This window comes from Impatiens glandulifera, chromosome 6, assembly GCF_907164915.1.
Source record: "Impatiens glandulifera chromosome 6, dImpGla2.1, whole genome shotgun sequence".
NCBI lineage: Eukaryota > Viridiplantae > Streptophyta > Magnoliopsida > Ericales > Balsaminaceae > Impatiens > Impatiens glandulifera.
The window spans coordinates 53,902,596-53,929,435 of NC_061867.1; the positions used below are offsets into that span (position 1 = coordinate 53,902,596).

At 25.8% G+C, this 26,840-nt stretch overlaps 2 protein-coding genes across 2 annotated transcripts; one reads left to right on the forward strand and one right to left on the reverse strand.

Moving 5' to 3' along the window:
* Positions 1-13,503: 13,503 nt before the first annotated feature.
* On the reverse strand, positions 13,504-15,250 carry LOC124943911 (heavy metal-associated isoprenylated plant protein 39-like). Its single transcript, XM_047484368.1, has 3 exons — positions 15,245-15,250; positions 15,074-15,149; positions 13,504-14,090 (listed from the first exon to the last, which is right to left on the reverse strand). Exons 1-3 carry the CDS (start codon positions 15,248-15,250, stop codon positions 13,630-13,632), a joined length of 543 nt encoding a protein of 180 aa, XP_047340324.1. The 3' UTR covers positions 13,504-13,629.
* A 5,209-nt stretch (positions 15,251-20,459) lies between these two features.
* LOC124942479 (uncharacterized protein At1g01500-like) lies at positions 20,460-22,740 on the forward strand. The gene is made up of 2 exons (XM_047482998.1): positions 20,460-21,338; positions 22,015-22,740. The coding sequence occupies exons 1-2, from the start codon at positions 20,634-20,636 to the stop codon at positions 22,243-22,245; spliced, it is 936 nt and encodes a 311-aa protein (XP_047338954.1). The 5' UTR covers positions 20,460-20,633; the 3' UTR covers positions 22,246-22,740.
* The last annotated feature ends 4,100 nt before the right edge of the window (positions 22,741-26,840 follow it).

Consider the following 26,840-nt stretch of genomic DNA (forward strand, 5'->3'; position numbering starts at 1 on the left):
TTAAATTTAATAATTTTATCTCATTAAATATTAAGAAAATGTCGGACACATAGAAATGATCCAAATGAAAAGCAAACAACCTATCAATAAAGAAAATGATTTTCAACTTTTTTTTATCGTATTTTTCTTAATAATTTTTTTTTGAAAAAGGTAAAATAAAAAAATTGAGATGGAATATTAGCCGCGCTATAACAAGTTGCAGATTGAGTGGGTCCAAATCCAAATTTGCTTTTACTTTTACTTTTATTATTATTATTATTATTTTTGTAAAAAAAAAAAATAAATTAAAATTTCTTCTAGAATTAATTTGAAGTTTCATTTCCAATTTTCCATTAGACAGCATGGCATGCGACAGCCATGTGATTTTATCCTATTACTGTGCCGAGGATCTTGTGATCAGATCAAACGGTCAGGATTAGATCTTCAACCACCAACCAAATGCTTCTAGTGATCCTTCCACTATCTCTCTATACCATAATATTAATAATAATAATAATAAATGATTTGGGAGAAAAGTTAGGATAGAGAATTTAGAAGAAATTACATTACTGGAAAAATTATAAATTTTTTCTTTTTTTCTTATCACCTTTTGTTTTTTTCATTGGTGACACGTTATTCATTTCCAGTCACTCCTCTAATAATAATAATAATAATAATAATAATAATAATAATAATAATAATAATAATAATAATAATAATAATAATAATAATAATAATAATAAACAATTGTATAATTGAAATTTAATGCTTATAAAGTTTACATAAATTTTCAAGATTAAATGTGTAACTTTGAGTTGCATTAGTGTGGAAGAATCAAATTTCAATTCTTATTTTTATGAAAGATATATACTTAAAAAAAAATTCACAATTTTTAATATATTTTTAAATATTCATATATATATTATAAAATAATTATATAGCATGGAATAACATACCTCAACCAATAGCTTTTGGAGTGTAAAGCATCATGGACAGGGATCTATTAAATTCACATATAAAAAAATATGGTATCAATGTGACATGATTTTTTTATTTTATATATATTTTTTAAATTTAATTCACTTTTTACATTTTTTATTAATTTTCAGAAAAATTGGGAAACTCAGATTCATTTTTTGTTTTTTTTAAGTCCACCAAAATAATAAAGATTACAAGTCCAATGCTTTGAATACGAAGAATGTTTTATTTTGTAATGTATTATTTATACTTATCATAGGTTATTAGGAATTAAAAGAAAAGAATATAATTATGTAAAAGTTTACATTTTATAAATCTATATATGAAAAAGGCTCATTTTAAAAATCTATTTATACAAGTTAGGTTTTCTATTTAGGGTTCTCAATGTCAAATGAATGATATCCAAAATTCCGAAAACCACTTTAGAATATTGGGATAGGTGGGTGGAGTCGAGAATCGATTCTTCTTTTAGTAATGCTCTGGATTATATTATTTGAAATGAACCTTAGAAAATATGTTTTAAAAAATAAGAGTATTTTTATTAATCTCTTTTTAGTTAATTATATTTGGCTTCTCAATTCTTTTATCTTTAATTTCTCCTTTTCGTATTTTTTGTTTTTTATTTCTTCGTTCGTTTTCATAGTTTCTTATAAATTATATAAAATGTCTACTTATTCATTTTTTTAACATAAAAATGATTCAAGAGTAGGTTAATTTGTCAAATTTGATTCTATTACAGGCCATAAAGCCAGCCTTCTTTTAATTTGGTTCTTAATTCCTTCACTTGTGTTAATGGAGTTGAACTTTAGCATCCTTCAATAAATAAATTTAAAAATATTACTTTCATTTTGACTTTTATTTCAAATAGAGAAAGAATAAAAAAAAAGATGCCTTTTCTAATTCCAACAACATATGAGGTCAAAAGAAAAAGATGGTGGTGCTTCCAACTTCCAAGGGCATAGCCATTTCTATATATAATATATATATATTATAATTATACTCATATAATAAATACATTTTTAATTTTAATTCAATACATCTTAGTTGTTTTTTAATATGATTAAGGTATACAATGTGCTAAAAGGAAATCTGTCAACATTTAGTAGGTAAAAACATGATAAATATCAACATAGGGCTTGTTAGAATAAGAATTTTTTAAATAAACTTTGAGTTATTTAAAAAAATATTGATTAATGGTGATTTTGAGAAATATTTTTTTGTAGTAAAAAAAACTTGAAAGGGTATATATTAATATATATATATATATATATATATATATATATATATATATATATATATATAATGATTAAATGTTTTTTAAAATAAATGATATTTTGGTTAACAAATTGAGTAACCGTGATTTATAAGAAACGATAAAATTATTTTTTGATTAAATTTAAATTAAAAAAAATGGAACAAGGCCATGATAAATTAAATGTTCACTAAAAAGATTAATAGAAAACTAGATCAATTTGATAAGTAGGACTTAAAATTACTTAGTTCTTTACATTGAGATCAAATTAATTTTTTAATTGGGTAAATAGTATATGAACATATAAAATACAACTATCATTTAAAAAATAGTTAAATTAAGTCACTATAAAAACAAATAATTAGTCTTTAATAATTTTTCACATTAATTTCACATTTTTTTCATATCAATTATTTAGAATTCAAATATTTTTATTTGATTTTTTTAATACTTATCTATTTCGACAATTAAAATTGAAAATTAATTCTTAAATTAAATAATAATTATATATTTCAAAACAAAGAGTTATTTACTACAAGAGTTTGTTGGATTGTTATTTTTAATTTTTATCTCCTCTTATCAATTATATCAATAAATTCATTAATTAAAATACTTTTTATTTTTAAAAGTAATTTTTTTTATCATTATATAATAATATTATTTAAGTAACTTTATTAAAAATATGGATATCCTCAAAATCACAATCACCCAACCTTTTTTTAATAATTCGGGTTTATTAAATCTAAACAAGCTTTAAGTAAACCATTTATCTTTCTTATTTGTATCAAATAAATTACAAAAATATGGATAAAATAAAACTATTTCATTGACAATGACAAATCATGTCTCATTTGATAAATAATTTAGTGAATTCATGATCATTTTCAGCACTAGTAGCTGAAACTTATATGGTGTTTGATGTAAAAGATGTCAAATTGCGATCATATCATTAAAAAAAGATCTATCTATATTTTGAAAAACTTGGTAAAAAAAAAGTACATATTTGTGAAGAAAATTGTAATTATATAACAAACAAAAATAGGGTACAAGATAAGAAAAATGAGCAATCTATGTATAATTCCTTTCAAGAGATTTATTAGTCACCGTAGGATCGAAGGATGGATAGAGGAGAATAACGATACTTACAATACAAATATTTATCCATATTATTTTCTGGAGGATTATCGGGTTTGAAAAAAATCGGATAACATTTTACAACCAAAGTATGTCGTTAAAATTTTTCACAATATTATTATTATAACGATGTCGGAAGTTAGATTTATTTGTTTGGATAAACTTCGAGCCAGCCATATTATATTTTTTGAATGATCTTGACTCATTCTCAAATATTTATAACTATAAGCCAGTGGACTTAAAATATTGAAATGGATGATCATTCATATATATAATCTAATGGATTAATTTTGTAATTCATTGTTTAATTTATAAATAAAAGTATGTTATCCATGTTTGTTTGGGATAACATGGATGGGATGAACATTATCTGTTAAGTGTTTGTTGCCAACCCACTTCTCTAAGCTCTTTTAATAATCAAGACTTCTTATATAATAGTCAATTAGTTATATTTGAATATACTTTCAAGATTAAGTGTTTGTTTGATATGAGGTTATTTAAAAAATATTTAAGATAAAAGTTGTATTTTATTAAAAATTGAATTATTTCAATTTATGATTTAAAACCATTTAAAAAAACGAGGATTAAATGTTGGTTTATTTGTATTTAATCCAAAAGATGTAATTCAAATTTTATTGATAGACAAATGGAAATCAAGACAATGGATATCCGAGAAATCGAGAAAGTAAAAAGTAAAAAGGGTTTATAGAATCTATATATATATAATGATGCTTAATTTTTAAAGTGTCCGGATTGCCGGGTCGAGAGCTGTGGTTAATTTGGATACTTGGGTCGGATTGTGGGTTTACCCGTTTTTAAATTTAAAACGGTTAAAAATAAAATTAAAAATGCTAGAGGTATGTTTCGAACTTGCAACCTAACAAAACAAGTACAACTCTTTAACCAACTAGGCTACAAAGACTTTATATTTTAAATTCAACACCAAATTTGATAAACGCGAGACGTTTTAACATTAATATAAGTTCAACTTTTTAACTAACTAATCTATATATATATAATGATGCTTAATTTTTAAAGTGTCCGGATTGCCGGGTCGAGAGCTGTGGTTAATTTGGATACTTGGGTCGGATTGTGGGTTTACCCGTTTTTAAATTTAAAACGGTTAAAAATAAAATTAAAAATGCTAGAGGTATGTTTCGAACTTGCAACCTAACAAAACAAGTACAACTCTTTAACCAACTAGGCTACAAAGACTTTATATTTTAAATTCAACACCAAATTTGATAAACGCGGGACGTTTTAACATTAATATAAGTTCAACTTTTTACCTAACTAATCTATATATATATAATGATGCTTAATTTTTAAAGTGTCCGGATTGCCGGGTCGAGAGCTGTGGTTAATTTGGATACTTGGGTCGGATTGTGGGTTTACCCGTTTTTAAATTTAAAACGGTTAAAAATAAAATTAAAAATGCTAGAGGTATGTTTCGAACTTGCAACCTAACAAAACAAGTACAACTCTTTAACCAACTAGGCTACAAAGACTTTATATTTTAAATTCAACACCAAATTTGATAAACGCGAGACGTTTTAACATTAATATAAGTTCAACTTTTTAACTAACTAATATATAATGATGTTGAGTAAATGGATACTTGGGTCGGATTATGTGTTGACCCACCAATAAATTTAAAACGGTTAAAAATAAAATTAAAAATGTTATCCGTAATTTTTTTCACGGTTTTTTATATTATTACTCGTGCAAATGCACGGGCTAAATGCTAGTAAATTCTTATAACCCATTATCTCGAATGGACTTTATGAATTCAATTTTTATTAAATTTCATAAATAAAATATAAAGTATTCTTCATTTTTGTATATTTGACCTAAACTATAGTTTTTAAGTTTTTGTTGTAAAGTCAATTTGCTTGACCAAATTCACATAGTTTAGTTGAGCTTTTACACTTTTTTGGTGATGTAAATTTTAATAATTTTTTGCAAAAAAAAATAAATATAAAAAATATAAAGCTTGTCTAGATGTTTTGGTGCATTAATCTGTAGTGCTCCTTGTGAATATTGTAATATTATAATTAACTTAAAGAGAATAGTATTATTATATAATGACAACATGTTTGCTTGTCACTCAATGCGGGACCATGTAATTTTTCTACTAATTATAACTACTTTTATTTTTTTATTTTTTTTTGCTAAGACTTCTAATTATAACTTAATTATGTGTATATTCATCATTTTCATAATATCAAATATGATTGACTTAAGATTCCATTAATTATAAGCACCCTTTATCTAGATCTAGTTTTTTTTACTATATTTTGATTGTTTAATTTCACTTTGAATTTTTAAAACACTTTTAGTTAAATAGGTCTAAGTTAAGAGACAAGGGTATCATGAAATTTTTATGTTAAAACAAATGTTTTCAGTTACTTTCTCAGCATTGATTTAGTGAGGTGCCTAATTCTTTTATATATTTGATATAATCTTGATCGGTTAATTTTGTTACGTACCTTTTCGGGTGGTTTGGTAACACATTGGACACTCGCAATTTTATATTGTTTTTGTCGTTACACTTAAACAACACTCATTTATATTATATTTCATTGATTTTTTTAAAGTAAAACATATTCATTGTTAACTCAAATAAAAATCAATACAAATTCAAGCTTCTCAACATGTCCGAGCTTCCTTATGTCTATCCTACAAAATTGATAGGAATTATTTGAAGAAAATCATAACTTTCTCCTCAAATGACATCCATTAATGATCTAAAACAAAGTCTCCCCTCAAAATTGATCAAAGTTGCTCAAAGAAACAAAACCTCTATCATAGAGAAGTGACGAGGTAATCAATGGATCAAATGATGTTCACTACAATAAAAATCAAAACCAAAATAGAATGCGAAGGTGTTCAATCACGATTTTGTATGATAGTCTTTAATTTGGAAGCTCGAAATTTTCATCAAAAGTTTAAAAAATATATAAATTGTAAAATAAAAAACAATTCTATTTTTGACATAATTAAGAAAATTTCATAGAAAAATATTATTTTTTATTTGGGTAGATACACAATTTTCACTATTTAATTTTATAGTTTATATATTTAAATAAATTTCGAGCCTATTGTTTTTAAAAATTCATATACATTTTATCGCACGAATTTTTAAATAAATAATTATTTTTTTAAACATTGTCGTGACGATCGAATTTTAAAAAGAATTAATTTTGGACTAGGAAAACAAAAAAATATATAAAATAAGTGATAAGTTAATATCAAATGAATTTATTTGTTATTAATGTGATATTATTTATTTTGTAGGTTATGTAGGAAAAGAAAAGAAAAAAATTGGTCGGAAAAGTCGTCGCGATTTCCAGGAGACGCTGACGGACCACCGACAGGCCCTATCGGGTGAGGTCAACGGCCAGGCGAGAGGTCAACCGATCCAGGTCCAGGTCCTGGCCCAAGCGGGTATGGAAGGCCCAGACAATCTCCTTTCGTGCCTAGGTTATCTTAATCGCACAATATATTATTTTATTTTTATTTTTCATTTAACATGTATTTGGTCATTTATCACATTTTTATCCATTTAGCACGTTTTGACATGTTTAACATATTTTTCATAAAATTTTCACGTTTTTGGCACGTTTTGACACGTTTAACACGTTTTTGACACGTTTAACATATTTTTCATGTTTTGGCATGTTTAACATATTTTGACACGTTTTTCACGATTATGACATATTTAACACATTTTTCACGTTTTTAGCACGTTTTGACACGTTTAGCATGTTTTTCACGTTTTTCACAATCTTGACACGTTTAACACATTTTTAACATATTTAAAATATTTTCACACATTTTTCACACGTTTAATATGTTTCTCACATTTTTTACACGTTTAATACGTTTTTCACACGTTTAACGTGCCAAACATGGAACGTGCCAAAAACGTGAAAAACGTGTTAAATATGCCAAAAACGTGTTAAAACTTATCAAAACATGTTAATGTGCAAAAAAATATGTTAAACATGTCAAAAATATGTTAAACGTGCAAAAAACGTGTTAAACGTGTTAAAATGTCAAAAACGTGTTAAATGTGCCAAAAACGTGAAAAACGTACCAAAACGTGTTAAATGTGCTAAAAATATGTTAAATGAGCCAAAAACGTGTTCAACATGTCAAAAACGTGTTAAACGTTCCAAAATGTGAAAAACGTGTGAAAAACGTGTCAAATATGTCAAAAATGTGTTAAACATGCCAAAAACGTGTTAAACATGTAGAATGTGTGAAAACATGTTAAACGTATTAAACGTGTTAGAATGTTAAAAACGTGTTAAACGTGCCAAAAACATGAAAAACGTGCCAAAATGTGTTAAATACGCCAAAATGTGTTAAATGTGCTAAAAATGTATTAAACGAGCCAAAAACATGTTCAACATGTCAAAAACGTGTTAAACATGCCAAAAACGTGAAAAACATGCTAAACGTGTGAAAAACGTGTTAAACATATCAAAAACGTGTTAAACGTGTTAAACGTGTTAAAATGTCAAAAACGTGTTAAACGTGTCAAAAACGTGAAAACTGTGTTAAATTTATCAAAAACGTGTTAACGTGTTAAATATGTCAAAAACGTGTTAAATGTGCCAAAAAATTGAAAAACGTGTTAAACGTGTTAAACTTGTCAAAACGTGTTAAACGTATTAAACATGTCAAAACGTGTTAAACGTGACAAAAACGTGAAAAATGTGTTATTAGTGTGAAAACGTGTTAAACATGTCAAAATCGTGTTAAACATGCTAAAAACGTGAAAACAGGTTAAACATGTGAAAAACATGTTAAACGTGTTAAACATATAAAAAAACGTGTTAAACGTGTTAAGATGTAAAAGATGTGTTAAACGTGCCAAAACGTGAAAAGCGTGTTAAACTTATCAAAAACATATTAATGTATTAAATATGTCAAAAATGTGTTAAATGTGCCAAAAACGTGAAAAATGTGTTAAAGTTGTCAAAAACGTGTTAAACGTGTTAAACTTGTCAAAAACGTGTTAAACGTGTTAAACTTGCCAAAAACGTGTTAAACGTATTAAACATGTCAAAAACGTATTAAACGTGACAAAAATATGAAAAACGTGTTATTAGTGTGAAAACGTGTTAAACTTGTCAAAAACGTGTTAAGCGTGTTAAACTTGTCAAAAACGTGTTAAACGTATTAAACATGTCAAAAACATGTTAAACGTGACAAAAACATGAAAAACGTGTTATTAGTGTGAAAACGTGTTAAACATGTCAAAATCGTGTTAAACGTGCCAAAATATGAAAACGTGTTAAATGTGCCAAAAACGTAAAAACGTGTTAAACGTGTGAAAAACATGTTCGACTTAAAGTTGGAAGATGATTAGTTTATATTGGATTAATAATAGAAAATTAAATTAAATTTATATAATTTGGTAATTTGGATAACCCTAACCCAACCCATACTCAACACAACCCAAATTAATATTTTGGATTTGGGTAAACTCAAATTATGCTCGCCCCTAGCGATAGGTCAACCGATCCAGTGCCTGACCCAAGCCGGTATAGAAGGCCCAGACAATCTCCTTTCGTGCCTAGGTTATCTTCATCGCGTTCATGGTGACCTTCAAACTGTTCTTGACGTGTTCTTGGCAGAAGTCAATGGTCAGATGCATGAGCTCATTTGATTTCGTAGGATGATGATATATAACTCAATTCTTGACCTAATTGAGCTATGAAAAAATCCAGTCACCATGGATGTAAGGAATCAAATATAACACTAGCCATTTTGGATTAAGGAGAGCCACATATATAGTCTTCAATTAATTTGGAAGGACTAGTGGTCATCTAGAGTCATTTTTGCAAATTAACGCGTTAAGGTTAGAGTTAGATGTTGAGTTTTTTACACTAGCTTATAAATATCATATGTTGGCTACCATAGAAAAAACACCTCCAAAATTCATTAGAATCCCAATTTTTTAATTTTCTTAGCAAATCACCAAGTTTTACTTCTTGGTACCTAAATCTAAGTAATTTGCTTTGAAAATTTGTAGAGATGCTCTCAAGAGGATCTATAATCAATGTAACGACTCCTTTTAATTTCATTCATTGTTTTGTAATCCCAATTTAATAAATTAATGTATTGGCATTTTTGAATTTATGTATGCGTGTGATTTGCATATTTGTGTGATTATAAAACTTTCCATATTTTCAGAGTTTGTTAATTCAATTTAAAATTCTCAAATTTGAAAAAGTAATTTTAATTTGAACTGATCATGTTCTTAGGCCCTTGTTTGTGGACAATGACTCAAGAACATGTAAATTGTTGTATGGGATGTAAATGGGGTGTTTGTTGCCCCTAAAAATGAGGTTTGGAATGACTTTAAATTTTTATAACTTTGTTCAAAGGATGTTCTCGACGTTCTTCGATTTTCTTTCATTTTGTATGTTATGGATGGATGTTGTTAAATAACATTTATGTTTAGTTAGTTTTCGATTTATGATGATTTTTACACAGTATGTTTTTGGTGATCTTGGTCAAGAACTCCCGACCGTAAAAAGGGACCGGCGGTTAAATTTTCTAGCCATGGTCGGGTTTTTTATCGAGAAAATTAGTCATGACATGGTTTCTAATAGTGAAGAGAAGTAGCGACCGAGAAAATTTGGCAATAACTTGGTTTTCGACCAGAAAAACTAGTCATGGCATACTTTCTAACGTTGAAAGGAATAGTGACCGAAATATTTTGGCCATGGCTTGGTTTTCGACCGAGAAAACAAGTCAACGTGGAAAGGAGTAGTGACCGATTATGTGGAAATCGGTTCAAGATTAATATGAAATCGGTAAGTTATCGGTTCAGTTTGATAATAGTTCAATATTTTCTAACCGTGGAAAAAAGTAGTGACCGACTATGTGAAAAATCAACCTTAGCTTCAAGATTAACACGACAAGTCCAAGTTTAAAATCAAATAAGTAAAGTGTAAGAATATTTTTTAAAAATGCGAATATCATAGTAGTACCAACCGTCTAATTAGACGGACTTTATATAATCTCTGATGGTGTCTTTACATCAAAAATATATTTTCATAATTTTGTAAGAAAATTTAGGTGGCGACTCATTGTCATAAAATTATTCTTAAATCAAAAAAGCTAAAAAATAATACTACAAGTAAAAATACTATTTTATTCTCAATCTTAGTTAAATTCGACGAGAAGGTAAGTTAAAGAAATTACTTTTACAAGTTTAATTTATTATTTACAAAAACTTTCAATTTAAATTTATTTTCAAAAGAATAATTTTTTAGCGACTCATCAAATTAAAGTTAAGCGGTTTTTATCTTTATAATTTTGAAAATTAGTAAAAAAAAATAGATTTGACTTGTTATGACAAAATATTAATTTAAGAAAGAAAAAACTTGTTATAGAAAATATGATTGGTTAAACTCGAAAATTGATTGAGCTAGGTAGATTATAGCTAGGTAGATTGGTGAATAACTTTAAGAGAATTGACATTTCATGAATGATTTATTTATTATATATATATATGGAGTGGGGTTTGAAGTAATAATGGGGAAGCCACATCAAATAGGAAATGGTTCCAGCTATATAATTAATTAACTCGCAAATAAAATATAAATAAATAAATATATATTTATACAAAAAGAAAGATTTCATATTCCAATGTCTCTCGATCAGTCTCACTCTTTCTCTTGAAGGGGGAGCATCATGGGAACGCACTTGCTTTGTGTTTTCAAACGATTCAATAATTCTATTTTTATTTCTAAATGATTTCAAATCAAAATATATTTCAAGTATTTATTTATTAACAAGTTACACTAGTACTAGTAGATGTAAAAATACAAAATATTATCATAATAAGAGTAAAACGGATATTAATGGTATCATTCACTTCAACTTTACACGTTTACATATTTCACATACAAAATAATGGTTTCAATTTTTGACTAAATGATAATTTATTGTTTCTAAATAAGCTTAATCTACCTAGTTGCATGTTCAAAACAATTTATCAAACCAAACCCATAAATCTGGTGTTTCAAAATGAGCTAACTTCATTCATTTTAGTGAAATATAAAATAATGAATCTATTTGAAAATACTTTTAGTCTCAAAATAGAGGATGGTTTAAACTAAAATGATTTTTTTTTTAAATTAAAATTATTTCGAGAGAATGTAACATAATTTTAGACCTAACCTAATGTGTCATCTTCAACTTAAGGGCTTTCGGTGAGAATATAACATTAAACATTTTATCTTTTAACAAGAAAAAATTATTTGAATTATATCCTTACTCGGTTATGCTTTACAAAATAGAAAAAAATAATAATAACAAAATTAAAAAAAAAATCATATAATTTACATATATATCCCTAGTTAGCTTTTGTGAAAGGTGAAGTCTTTTTCTAGGCAAAAATCCAGTCACTAAAATTTGAGAGGTCTTTTGCAGCAGACCATTGGATCCCCAAATTAAAGACTATTGGCCAATAATTCTTTACGAGAGATTCTTAAAGACAAAAGGCCAAAATCACATGCACATAGCATTCATCAATCATGAATCATGGAATGGAGGCCACAAATAACCAAATTTTGAGCCCTAATTTTATGACCTTCATCATGTTAATTTCAAGTTTTAAGTTCATCTTATAAGCTTTCACTATAATTTCAAACTTCAACAATGAGAGATTTTATGACTATTTTTTTGACAAATGGTTATTTGTTTCGAATTTTTCTTTTATTTTCATTTTGGTATACTATTTTTGAGGTTTTTTCAAAGTAATAATAATAATAATAATAATTTTGTTGTTTTCATTAAGAAATAAAACTCTTATTATATTTTTATTAAATTTGTGACAGCTGATAATTATACAACTAATCATGTTACAACTTTGTATGTATTTGTATGAAAGAACAAAATAAATTCTTATAAAAAATAGTAAAGTTCATATCAAAATAAAGATAATAAACTAATATTTTATTTTAGAAATTTTAAAACAATGTTTGATTATTGGTTTTTAAATATAAGAGAATTAATGAAATAAATCTATTTGATTTGAGTTATTGAAAAATATTTTATTTTAGTGATAAAACTTAATATATATAATGAATTTAAAAAATAGTATAGAGTGAAATTTATATATTATCTAATTATTTAAAAGAAATAACACGAAACTAACCAGTTTAAAAAAAAAAATTGACAGAATAATTTGCAAGTTTTGAATGAATTCAAAATTTTATAGGATAGAAATTTTTCATATTTTCAATCCACTCAAAATTTAACCTATCACTATCAAGTTTCTTCTCAATATTTATTTTTATTATCCTTTCTCGTAATTTAAATGTATTAATTATTACTAATTATAAGAAAAGATGGTAAATTAACTATAAATAATTATAGTTATATTTCATAGGTTAAAAACACTTTAATTAAATTTGAAATTTAACTTAATTATAATGATTTTTTAATGTAATTTAAAAAGAAAATATTTAATTAAAAATAATTAATTTATATTAAATATTATAAAAAAATAAAGTAACAATATGTAGATTTTTATAATAAAATTTGAATTATTTAAACAATCTTAATTAATGGTATTTAAAAGAAAGTTGGATTTTGTGGTAAAGTGATTTATAGAGTATTAATTTATAATTGATATATTTAAATAAAAGTAATGATATTTTAAGTAATTTTGTTGAATTAAATGATATGATGATGAGAATATAAGATAAAATAATGTATGATTATATTAATTTTTTTTATAAATAAATAATAAAAAAAAAAAACTAACCAAACAAACCCTAATTTAGTGTATCATAGCCATAGGTGCTTGAACTGACATGGGCGGTGATATGGGTCCACCAGGTTGAGTAGATTCGGGTCAGGAATTTAAAACGTTGATTAAGAGGTTTATTTTATATTAATTTAATATTCATAATAATATTTATAAAATTTATTTAACTTTATAAAAAGTAAAAGATGACACACTAATAAAAATGATAGTTTTAAAAAAATAAATTTTAAAGACTAATTTATTTTAAAAATTAACTCAAACAAAAAATTTAGAGTTTCCACTAATAGGATATATATATGATATAAAATGATTTAAAAAAAACATGACTAAAATCAAGTAACTTATGCAATCATATGAGATATATATAAACCAAAAGTTATTTAATTTATTGTCACCATTAGAGAAAGACAACAAAATGTATACCAGATTTATTTTGTTTTTCAAATAGATAATAAGAAAACAAACCATACTAGTAATCAATTTAAATTTAAGAAATTACGCATAAACTAGAATTCTCCTCCCCAGTTTGCTCGACATAGTAATGTGTGTTGGCCGAAGGATAACTCGATCGTTGTTGGTACTGAAATTGGTGATAAGGTTGAGGATGAAGAGAATAATATGGTCGATGAAACGGCATAATGTCAAGTATATATTCTTGTTCTTTCTCCTTCTCCTCTTCAACATTCTTCGGTTCCTCCTTATTCGCCTCATCTTCCTTCTTCTCCTCAGTCTCTTCTTTCTTCGGGTCCTCTTGTTTTGGCTCTTCAATCTTTGGCTCCTCGGGTTTGGGCTCCTCTTTTATCTCTGGCTCGGGCTCTTTCGCAGGGCCAACACTAACTAAATCGGTCGTCCAATACTTGCGTAATTTGGTCACTATGGATACCGGATCAGCCATTCCCACAACGGTTAGTTTCATTTCTTTCATGTCCATAGCAATGGAATCAATTCCTACATTTCAATAATTCACATATTTAGACTTTGTTTGTGTTAAATTTTTTACCATGATTATTTGAAATCTTTCGAGTTTACCTTAAGTAACAAACCCATAAACTAGATTTCAATTGATCAAATTCTTAAGAATGACATTGTTTATGTTTGGAGTGTATCCTAACTAAGGAACCCACAAAAGAGATTTCAATTGGTCAAATTCTTAAAAATGACCTTGTTTGTGGGTATTTAACTAGGAATTAATTAATATACATATATTTATTTAGATGTCAAAATCAAAATTAGAATTATATTTTTATAAAAAAATCTGAGTTATTCCATAACAAAATTTGAAAAAAATATATATTGAAATAATTTTAAAAAACAAATTTAGAATTTAGAATCTATCACGAACTCATAATCATAATCATAATCATAACCATATTCTAACTTAACTTAATCAATTATTCAGCTTATTCGGTGAGTTTATTTAATAAATGTTGATAGACATTTTTTTTAAAATATATTAATATATAATGATAAAATAATTTGTTTTTTAAAAATATAAATTAAATTAATAAATTAAGTGTTCTAATTAATTAGAGAGTTGATTAAATATATATTTTTTTAAGTGTGCTAATTTTTTTAATAAACTCAGCCCAACCAGACTTAATTTCAATAAAAACATATTTTTGTATAAAAAAAAAACTTTTACTATTTCCAATTGATATTCAAGGTAATTTCTTTTTTCCTTTCTCATCTTGCCTTCTCCATAAAAAGAATCAATTTGTATTTTAATTTTAAAAAACAAAATACACTCATTTCAACCACCAAATCAATGCAATTAATTCCCATCTCTACATCTATCTCATTAGATTATGAAGAAACATAAAACATCAAAGATTTTTCAAGAAAGGTTGAATCTTTTACATAAAAACAGAGCAAGAACTCTTTCATGGTTTCACAAAATGCAATAAATTGAAATGTCTATAATTTGGGTTTACCTTGAATAGAAGAAACTATCTTAAGTGCCTTCCTCTTGTCTCTAACATCATTCAAATCCAATTTCAGAACAAATTTCTGCCACAAAAACATAAACAAAGTAGATCTGTATAAGATGAAATGAAATGAAATGAAATGAACCCTAGAAATGGATTGAAAAGTTAAAGAAGAACCTTCATGTTTATCATGGTTGAACTGCCAATTCAAATCTTTATCAGAGAACTAACTTTCAAGTTTCAGCTAGCCATGGAAGAAGAAGCTTTAAGAGAGAGAGAGAGAGAGGGAGAGAGAGAGAGGGAGGGAGAGTAAAAGGATGCATTTTCTTTCTTTTTATTTAGGCCTAAAGATTTCTCATCCATATCTATTATTTTTTTTGATGGGTCTTGTTTGATATATATAATTATTTGAATAATTAAGTGATTTTTTTATAAGTTAAAAATGTATTTAAGGTAAACAATGAGTTAATTGATAAAAGGTTCAAAGTTTTCTTAATGATTAATCTTTTAAATAATTTATATCAAACACGCCGTTACGTTGGATGTTTCCGAATCCGAGTTTAATTGAGATTTTGTCAAATTTAATTTGTGACAATTCATAATCAATTTTGTGACATATCTATTCAAATTCAAAATAATATTGAAATTACAATAAAATCCTTTTGTAACCGTCAAATTTTATACTTTTAGGGTTATTTTAGTGATAGGTTTTGTCGATAAATTTTATACGTGTATATTCGAATCCATTAAATGAAAATTAAGTGGTTGTATTTACATTTTAATTGAATTACTTCTTTTTTCCAACAACAATTGCAAAATTTTGTATGGTAGTAAAATTGTTTTTTGTATGTCTATTATAAAAAAAAGTAATAACTATTTTAAGTTAACTTGTTTGGTTTGAGGAAGGACAAAAGCACTATTATATGTTTACCTCATTTTTTTTCTCTCCATTCTTCTTTCTTTTTTTTCTTGTAGCTTGTTTGATGCTGAGTTATTTTTTAAAATTATTTGATGAAAATTTTAAATTATTAAAGTTTTTAATTGGTTGAACAGTGTAATATTTTTTGTATTTAAAATTTAAAAAAATATACATATTTTAATTATAAATTGATTGATTAGATAAAAAAAAGTATAAAAAGAAAATTTTAATTTTAAAACAGATCAACATGCTAAAAATTTTGCATTCTCCATAGTAGACATTTCCATTAAAAAAAGATTGATGAGAGATTACAATCATATATTATTATTATAATTTTTTAAGTAATACCAACAAACTTTATGACCCATTTATAAATAATTTTTTTTATTAATATATTTAGATTCACAAACATAAATAATTTAAAATTAAACATAAACTTGGTTAGTGAAAAATTATTGATTATTTTTTATAAAATTAAAAACAGAACTTAAAATAAAATAAAATGTTGTCTAAAATGGGGCCTACATTGTCTATTTCTTGAGACTATCACGAGTGACATACTTCTTGTTTTGTTTCAATGTTTTTTTTAGTAATAAATAAAATAAAATAAAATGTTTGATGGAATATTATAATTAAATTTATAAATTATGAATATCGACAAAATTACAATCACCATATTTTGTTGAAGTCTGCATTTACATAATTGTTTAATTTACATGACTATCATGATTCATAAGTACCATATTTTATCTTGTTTTTAAATTATTAATAAATAAAATAAGAAGTGAATATTAGTATTCAAAATTAAAATAAAGTATATCCACAAAATTAAAATATAATATATATATATATATTAAGAAAAATTGAAAAGGTTTTCAAAAAGGATCTACATCTAACTAATTATAAATTTTATAATATTAATATAATTCATACAAATCTTTCATAGATATCAAAAATCTCAAATTTAATTATTACTAAAATACTTTAATTAAATGAGAACAATAGAATTAGTGTATCCTTAATAAAAAAAATGTTAAAAAAAGAAATTAGAAAGTATTTATAATTGGGGTAACATATATTTAATTTTTTTTTAAAATTAAAGCAAAATTAACCTAACATCTCACCATTATGGTCCACGCTTAAATTTAAAGTGTTTTAAGATAAATTTAAACTTGTGACATTTTAGTCTTTTTGTTCCTTATAGGTGAGTGTTGTTTTTCATGTTTTAATTTTATATTTTGTTAATCAATAATAAATAAATAAATGTGGGGGTCAAATATCAATATGCAAAATTAAAATCAAGTATAACTCAAAATTGTAATCTATATATATATAATGATGCTTAATTTTTAAAGTGTTCGGATTGCCGGGTCGAGAGCTGTGGTTAATTTGGATACTTGGGTCGGATTGTGGGTTGACCCGTTTTTAAATTTAAAACGGTTAAAATAAAATTAAAAATGCTAGAGGTATGTTTCGAACTTGCAACCTAACAAAACAAGTACAACTCTTTAACCAACTAGGCTACAAAGACTTTATATTTTAAATTTAACACCAAATTTGATAAACGCGGAACGTTTTAATATTAATATAAGTTCAACTTTTTAACTAACTAATATATATATATATAATAATGTTGAGTAAATGAATACTTTGGTCGGATTGTGGGTTGACCCAGCCATAAACTTAAAACGGTTAAAATAAAATTAAAAATGTTATCCGTAATTTTTTTCACGATTTTTTATATTATTACTCGTGCAAATGCACGGGCTAAATGCTAGTTACAAGTTATTTTAAAATGATTAGGGGATTTTATTTTTAATTATAATTATAATACTTTAAAAAATCAACATTAAATTACAATTTAAGAATTACATGTAGAATATGAGTTAGAATTTTAATTTCAAACATTTATAAAGATTTGTTAGTTTTCTTTTTTTTATTTAATTTATGTACAATAAAAAAAAATATATATATATAAGTATTTAAATTTTAAATTGAATTCTTAAACAATCAACATAAATAAATAAATAACTGTCCATTCCAAATTTTCCTTAGAGGAGGACACATACTAAATTTATAGTAAAAAATAGATAAAAAATAGTCAATTATTTAAAACTATTTAAATGATCTAATTTTTTTATCTTAATTCATTTAAAATGGAAAATGAATTTCTTATAACTAGTTTCTCAATAAATTTACTTACACCGATCATTACTCAAAATAAAAATCCCAAAGAAAAAGTTTTTTATTTTTATTTTAGAAACTGGTAGGATGTTATGGCCTACGTAACCTCCTCTTTTTTATTATTATTTTATTTTATTTATTTATTGTAAACAAAAAATATTGTGGGTACAACTATAGGTCAGCTAAGCTAACAATTTCGCTGAGAAATTCATCAATGGGGATTGACATTCTAAAAATAAATAAATAAATATATTTGTAGACACCTATAATAGTAAAATATTAAGATTATGAAATTAATATATATATATATATATATATATATATATATATATATATAAAATTATCATTATTTAAACTTACTAGTATTATATAAATGGAAAGAGTGATATAAGTTGAGGTATAAAAATACTTTAAGTTGAGGTATAAGTTCTTAAACTTGTAATAAAAATGAATAATTTTTAATTGATTTAAACCGTTTAATCAACCGAATTTCGAGCCAAAAATTATAGAGTTTTTGACATGATAAAACTAATTATATTAGCTCGGATATATGAACTATTCAAATAATAAAACCAATTTAATTTGTAATTAAAACTATGACGTACAAAATAAATTTTATAAATATTTTAACTTGAATTCTCCATCCTTATTTATTATATTATATTATATATATGATCGGATATTCAACCGATTATCAAACCTACCGGATATAGGACATATCACATCCGATAGATATAACTAAGTCTGATGTAAGGTTTGGATATAGATATAACCTCTGGATTTAAGATTATAGAAAACGACTTAATTAACGTTCTTTTCTTAACTAATTTATTTCAAACTCGCATTGAACTATCTTTTTAGAGATTTAATTTATTATAATTTGTTAGTTCGACATCTTATTAGTTTAATTTTTTTTCTCGGATTTTTATAATCTTAATAATTATCTCAATCTTACGTGTCGTTTGTTGATTATACATTCCGATTGTGTTGGTCATGTTTTCTCGAGTCCATATTCACTCTCTTTTTAGCCGCAAAAGAAACAAAATAATCGAATATGAAATTATTTTTTATATTTTCAATCATGAGTTATTAAAACTGGTCTTTCATATAAAAACCATCATTACATGTATCCTCTCATGATTAATCTAAGTTTTTATTATTTCAAATTTTCAATCATATATACGTTGATGTTCAATTTTCCGAGTTTCTTTTCAACATGCAAGCATAGAATGTGCTCAAGCTAAAGTAAAAGATACTAAAAGGCCAAGAAATAAATAAAAAAAAACAAGAAAAAAAACAGAGGAGTCTAAAAGCAAAAAAAAAATGTAAAGAAAAAAAAACTAAAACCAATGAGGACTATGAAAATGAAAAAAATAATGAAATTGAAGGAAAGAGGTTAATGAGATTTCGTTGAAAAAGAGAATAAAGTAACGATGAAACATAGGATGAAGAAGATGAATGAAGTTGATTATCAAACAAGTCAAGTTGTAATACTGATACAGGAAACCAAAGAGAGTGATACTCAGAACAATGAAGCTGAAGTAGATATTACAAAGGTTGTTGTAGAGAATATCATAGATGAAGTTGAAGGAAGCAAAGACAATAATCCTGAAACTCAAGTTGAGAACAACAAATATAAGAATCCTAAAATTCTGGAAAAAAAAAATTCTATCAAATTAGCACAGGTTCGTTCAATGAAAGATTACACAATGAGAATAAACAAGCTTCGTCATATTCTTCAATTTAATCTCCTTTTATCGCAAGGAGAATGGGAAGAAGGACACAAAACGAAGTAGACTTATATGGAAATAAACCCTCCAATTGAAATAATTAAGAGCTGATATTGATTGTAATCTTTTAATTTGTAATATTTATTATATGGTTGTATGAATATGTTGATTGTCGTCATTTAATCATAGTTAGAGTCTGTCTAACTAAAATTTTAACTCTTCCATTTTGAAATTTTTAATGAAATGATATTAACCGTTTTCTAAAGAAAAACGGGGGCTAAACGTTTGTTTGACTTGATCTCCTTCAAAATTAACTCAAGAAATGTATTAAAAATATATAATAAACTATTTGATCATGGGCTTTAGGTCATACAAAAATACATAATGGGCATTAAGCCCAATTTTCAAATAACACCGTTATTAACAATCTGTACCGTTGTCAAAGGTTCCAAAAAAATATCTGGACATCTCTCATACGTAATCCTTACGCGCTAACAGTAACTTCTCAACATCTCTTGTCGTCTTCTTCCTGACTCCGTCTCGTCGACTTTCTCTTCCTTCAACCCTTCTCCGTTTCCTCCATTCCACAAAAAGAATCCCCTTTTCTTATCATCCATGCATAATTCTCAATTTCTCTCCGGAATTTTCTCCCCTTCACAAACCCTCCTTTTCGATCCCCAATTACCTCAAATCTCCCATCTTTCTGACCAATTCTAACCAAATTTCAGATAAAATGGATAATCAAGAAGAGGATTTATCATTAGCAATCATCAACATGCCGAAATTTCATCTCACAAATGGACCTTCTCTACCTTTATCATCTGGGTGTTTCGAGATTCGTCTTTTCTACGTCCGGGTATCTCCTTGTGCAGCGGAAAGCGTACCTGACCATCTAACGATTCGTCATCTTCCTCGAGAAATTGGCGTTTCGCTTGAGATTAACGGGGTTCGATTGCCGGAATCGGAGATGGGTTTATTGACTCTTAGGAGAGATCGGCTTGATAAGGAATCGTCTGAGGTTACGTATGTGAGTACTGATTGTGTTAAGGTTACGGGTGCGGTTGAATTTGAGGTTTGTGAGGAGGAAATGATGATAATTTGTGGTTCATTGGAGAGAATGGATGCTGCTTGGAGTAATGGATCTGTTGGTAATGAGGGTGATCTTAGTACAGGGTGGAGTATGGATTGTTATACGGCTGCTTCAATTACAACAGGTGGATCTGCTTTTCTTCAGCCGAAATTTGGTATTTCTGCTCCTTCTTTTGAAGTTTATATTGCTGGTTGTTGTTCGGCTGTTCCTGTTATCTTGACAAAGATGATTCAGATAAGTCCTAGGCGTAAACCTACAAGGCATCTGGCGCTTGATGCTATTCCTGAAGATGTTGAAATTGGGAAAGCACAAGATCGACACAATGGGTTGGTTCAGAGAAAATTGCAGGTAATAATAACATTGCAATTCTTACATAGAATTGGTAGAAAACCTGCAAAATGATTGAATGATTGTTTATATAAAATAAGCAGATGTGATTTGTTCATAGAATTGGTAGAAAACCCCCTTGGGGAACAATCTTGGTTTGTGATTTTGGGTTGTTTTGACATATTTGGGTTAAATGATCCAAATATTCTTAGTATTTTGATTGATGATAGGATAGTTAATCCAAATAAATCACATCAAATACGCCTTTCTTTTAACAAGTTCAATGTTTAAATTATGAAAACATGATGGCATTTCTCATGAAACTTGAATAATGAATGCCACATATATGTAATTTGAAAATCTTGTTTGATAAAAGAAGTTGGGTTATTTGGGATTATTTGAGTTGAATTATTGAAATGTAGAGTATTTGATTGATTTGATTGACGATGAGATTGATGATGAGATAAAGGGTTATTTATAAATGAAATATCAAATTAGGCAACATCAGACAAGAATAACCAAGTGGTTTATTTACAAATAACATTGTTTGGTGTAGGTTATTGTTGATTGGATGTTGGGGTTATTTAAGATAATCTCAAATAATAACCCACATCTATTACGGCCCAAGATTTTTGTTTTGTTTTTGTGTTAATGCTAACCAATGCACACATATTGCCAATGGGGGTAACATTTGCAGATAACTGAGGTAGATGTGGACAATTACGAAACAGATGGAAAAGTTTACAACAGTTACTACTCAGAAGAAATGTATACAGGCGAAGATGGGCAACTATCGTGGTTCAATGCAGGTGTAAGGGTTGGGGTTGGTATAGGTCTTGGAATGTGTTTGGGTCTTGGTATAGGTGTTGGACTTCTAATGCGATCATATCAAGCTACTACCAGCAATTTGAGGAGGAAGTTCTTCTGAACTTAATTACTCATGTTTGAAATCCGATAAACAAAAACAAAAAACACCCCAAAAAGCTTTTGGGACTCGTGAGAATGTGGAAGTCCTTTGAAAAGAACCATAGAAGGCTAGTTTGGTAAATTTAGAGGAAAAGGAATGTGGGGTGTTTGAGAGATTTGTGTACATGTTGTTGGTTGGTTGGTTGGTTGGTTTGGTTGGTGGGTAAATATTCTTGGAAGTTTTGTTTGTACAAAGTCTCTAGTTGTGGTCTATAAGAGGAAATGTTATTATGAGTGTAGGGTATGTTTCCTTTGTTGGGTTTTTTTGACAGTTTCTTGATCACATGTTTGTGAAAGAGATGTAGTCATGTGGTTATATGGTGTAAGATAAGTAAAAAGAAGAAGATGAAAATGAAGAAAAGTTTGCAGTGGTCAATCAGTTTTGGTGAAATATGTAATAATTCTTACAATTTATGAGGATTTGTGCAATAAAGCTTGCTTCATGTTGTGTTTTGAACTGATTTTATAAATGTTCATTTCAACTTGTGGCTAGATCTAACTTTGGGCATAATTTATGAAGCATTGAGAATGTGCAATTATTATTTGAAAACTTTTTGTGGTAAGAGTCTTGATTTTTTATTTGAGATCATGGAGTTTTAGTTTTGATTTAAGTAGGGATTTATGAGATTATGTATCAAACTCTTCTCTAGAGTGAAAAAGGTGTTTGAAGAATGTATTGTTTATGAGGAAAATAACTTGAAACAAGTTCATATTTGAAAATACTTTATGTCATATGAGAAATTGTTTATAACATTTTGAATTCAAGAAATTAGAATATGTTTCTAAACATATTTGAAAGAAAAAAAAAAGTAATTTATGATGTCGAGCCTTTAGAATTTTTGAATAGTTGTTAAAAATTTGAATTGAGGCGGTTGATATAATATACCTAAATATATGATTCAATATTGATTATTTTATAGTGGACTATCAAGTTATAAACAAATCGTCGAACTTTCAATAATCGTAGTTGTCTGCGTATAATTCATAATGTTGTTAGTTAGGGGGTTAATCGTTATTCTCGAGAATTTAAAAAGCATTCCGATGGAAAAAATTCTTAATTCCGTTCGATTACTTATTTACTCCGCGAACTCGGTAATCTATTGATAACATGTTTGTATTTTTTTCATATATATTGAGTAATGATAGAAAGCAAGAATTTTGTGTCATGAATGATGTCGAGAATGATGTGTCAACACGTGAATGAATTTGAAAAATGAAATTTAGCTCTCCAATTAAATTTAACTTTAATCACACGTTGTCAAATCATTTCTGACACTATCTATAACATCAATTCTCAATATTTATCTTTACTCATATATATTTATATTTTTATTTAATGTTTTGTTGTTATTTTTAAATGATTATGTACCATTTTCAAACAAAAATTATCCAATTAAAATCTTAATAATATATTTTCTCATTGAAACAATTTTTTTTTTAAATTTGTTGAGTTGATATAGGTTAACTATCTAAAATCAATTAAGCGCAATTCTAATTTAATTTAAATTATTTTTAACAAGAAATAAAATGAGCCAGATCTTTTAGATAAGATGAGATAGATAATGGACTAAAAAAATTAGTATCATATATTGAATGTATTTTTATTTATTTTATTTTATTCAATAGTCTAGATATATGATAATATGAAGATTCAAATAGATAAAATTGCTAACATTTATATTAATTAAAGTGTTTTTTTAAGATTTGAATTATGACAAATAGTTAAATACTTTGTGGGCATTTCTAATGGACATAAAAAATTGTAGTTGTGGCATTTCTAATGGACATAAAAATTGTATAAATAAATAACAATTAATAAAGATTAAAAACAACAATAATAATATTAATATTATTTAAAATTAAATGGAAAAAAAAAAATGTGTGTGGGTGGTAAGGGCGGCAGAGACAAGTCAGACAGTGATGACGTGGCACTTAAGTCACGTGATGTAGTTAAAGAGTGAGAGTGAAATGTGAATATATATGCTAGCCACGTATTTTATCCATTTTTCTAACGTCTTTTTCAAACTTATTCAATTATTTTTTTGTTTTAAAGAATATTCGTATTTACATCAAATGAATATCCTTTTCTTAAAACTATATAAAATTAATAAATTAATAATTTTTCAAACATTATTCAAACTGTTATATAATAAACACTATAGCAAAAAAATGGGTTTTGAGAACTATATTCAAAATTATATACATAATTTCTTTTATTAATCATTTGTAAATAAAAATTGATAAGGATTGAAAAATGTTAAGATTCGAGTTTGGATGGACTTAAAAACAATTTGGAGTGGGTTTAGAGCCGATTCTAAGAAAGGACTCTAGCTAAGACCATCTCCAACCCACAAACTCATTCCTAAACTCAAAATACAGTAAATGTCACTTCAAACAGTAATTCATCTCCAACCCAAAAACCCATTTTCAAACTCAAAAGAATATTCTTAGAATATTCTTTTCTTACACTAACTTTTTAACCTTATTAATATTATCTATATATTTATTAACTTTACATATTTAACCCTAATCTTTTTTTATTTTTAATAAAATTAAAATAAAATTAATTATATATCAATAATTCATACTTAACATATAATTTAATAATATAATTAAATAAATAAACATATTATACTAAAATTTAAGTTATAAAATATAAAATAAAAATATATAATAAAATAAAAAATAAATTAAATAAAATTTAAGTATAATAAAATTTAATATTTAATTATAGAGCAAATGAAATGTTTCAAATAATTCATATAAACAAGTTTAATATTTAAATTAAAGAGTGTATATATTTCAAGGGCTTATTTGAAAATTTATAAAAAAAAATTTGGGAAATGAACAGTAACTACGCATATATGGGTTTTTTTGTTTAGAGAGAGAGTAAATTCTCATTTTGGTTATGCGTATGGTGGCCGGTTGGAACAAAAATGAGAATGCGTTTGCGTTTTGGTGTCCGGTTGGAGATGGTATAAGGTAAAACACTCTCCAAAAAAGTTTATTTACTAAATTTAATTTTTATTTGTAAGCTAGACCAAAAGCAACAAAATATACCATCCAAATTTTTTATCCAAATTTTTTAAGGTTTGGGCAATTCAAAACTCAGGTCTATTTTGAGTGAGTTTAAAAAAATAACAAAAATAATTATCAATTAAACTAGTGTAAAAACCTAGATTTTGGCCAATTTTTTATAAATTAGAATAGCAAATAATTAATTAAATTGAAAAATATATAAAAAAAAATTATGATGTCTATGACATTTCTAATGTAACAATTTATTTTTTAGAGGGCAGCAGAGTGTAACCTAAATTTGCGCATGCTAATTTTTACTCTTTATTGAACAATATTTTAACAAAATGTTACATTACTATCTTAAAATAATTACAATTTTATTAAATAAATGTTCAAAAATTCATTTAAAATAATATTATATATATAATTAAAAAACGGACCTATTTGAAAACACTAACCTGGAGTAGAGCTAAGTTTTAATGAACAAATATTATTAAATTTGTTAATATATATCTAATTAAAATATATTTTTAAAATATTATTTTATTTAAATCAATACATAAAATTAATTTTTAAGTAAATTAAAAAAAGTTTTTTTTGACCAAAATCCAACTCCATTTATTTTTATTTTAACTTTCTCCTCATTTAAAACCTATTTGTTTGAGAGTATCTTATATTAATTATTATAATAAATTTATTTATACATTGAAAATTTTATTTTGTCAAAATCATAATAATAATTTATTTGATAAAAAAACATTATAAAATTTTGTTATATATATATATATATATATATATATATCATTTTTATCTATAAAATATAAATAAAAACATTTTCATTTTTTATTTGAATAATTATAATGATGATTATAATTTAATAGTAATTTTAAAATGGGTCAATATATATATAAGATTTGGCACATTGAAACATTTTAGTGCAGTTTTAATATTGGCCTTTTTGAGCTTCTTATTCGCTGAAGCCCAGTATTTAAATAAGCCCAGATCCTTTAATTTCGCATTTTTGCTTAAATAAGCCAACCCTATTATTTATTTGTTTATTTTCAAATTTACATATTAAATATAAACTCCATATTATAAATTATATATAGATTAAACATTCGGTATAAAATAATATTGCATGTCTTACCTTCAATTTTATGAAATTAATTCAAGTCAAAGTCATCAAAAATCAATACAGTAAACACAACCTTTGTGGACACATTTTATTTTTTATATAGTAAACACAAATAAAACTTGTTAACTTACTAAATTAAAAATAAAAAAAATTAACATTTTATAAAAACTAAATCTTTCATTAATTTTTTATTTATTTATCATAATGCTTATAATAATTAAAATATAAAACACAATAATAATATAGAGAATATTAGGTCTTTTCTAGGTTTGAGTATTATTTAATTAATCTCAAATAATCTACTTATAATCTACTGCCTAATTACTAATAATTTAAAATGAAAATCATAATCTAAGTCATAATAATAAATATTGTATTAATTTATTTATTGAAATAAACTTCAA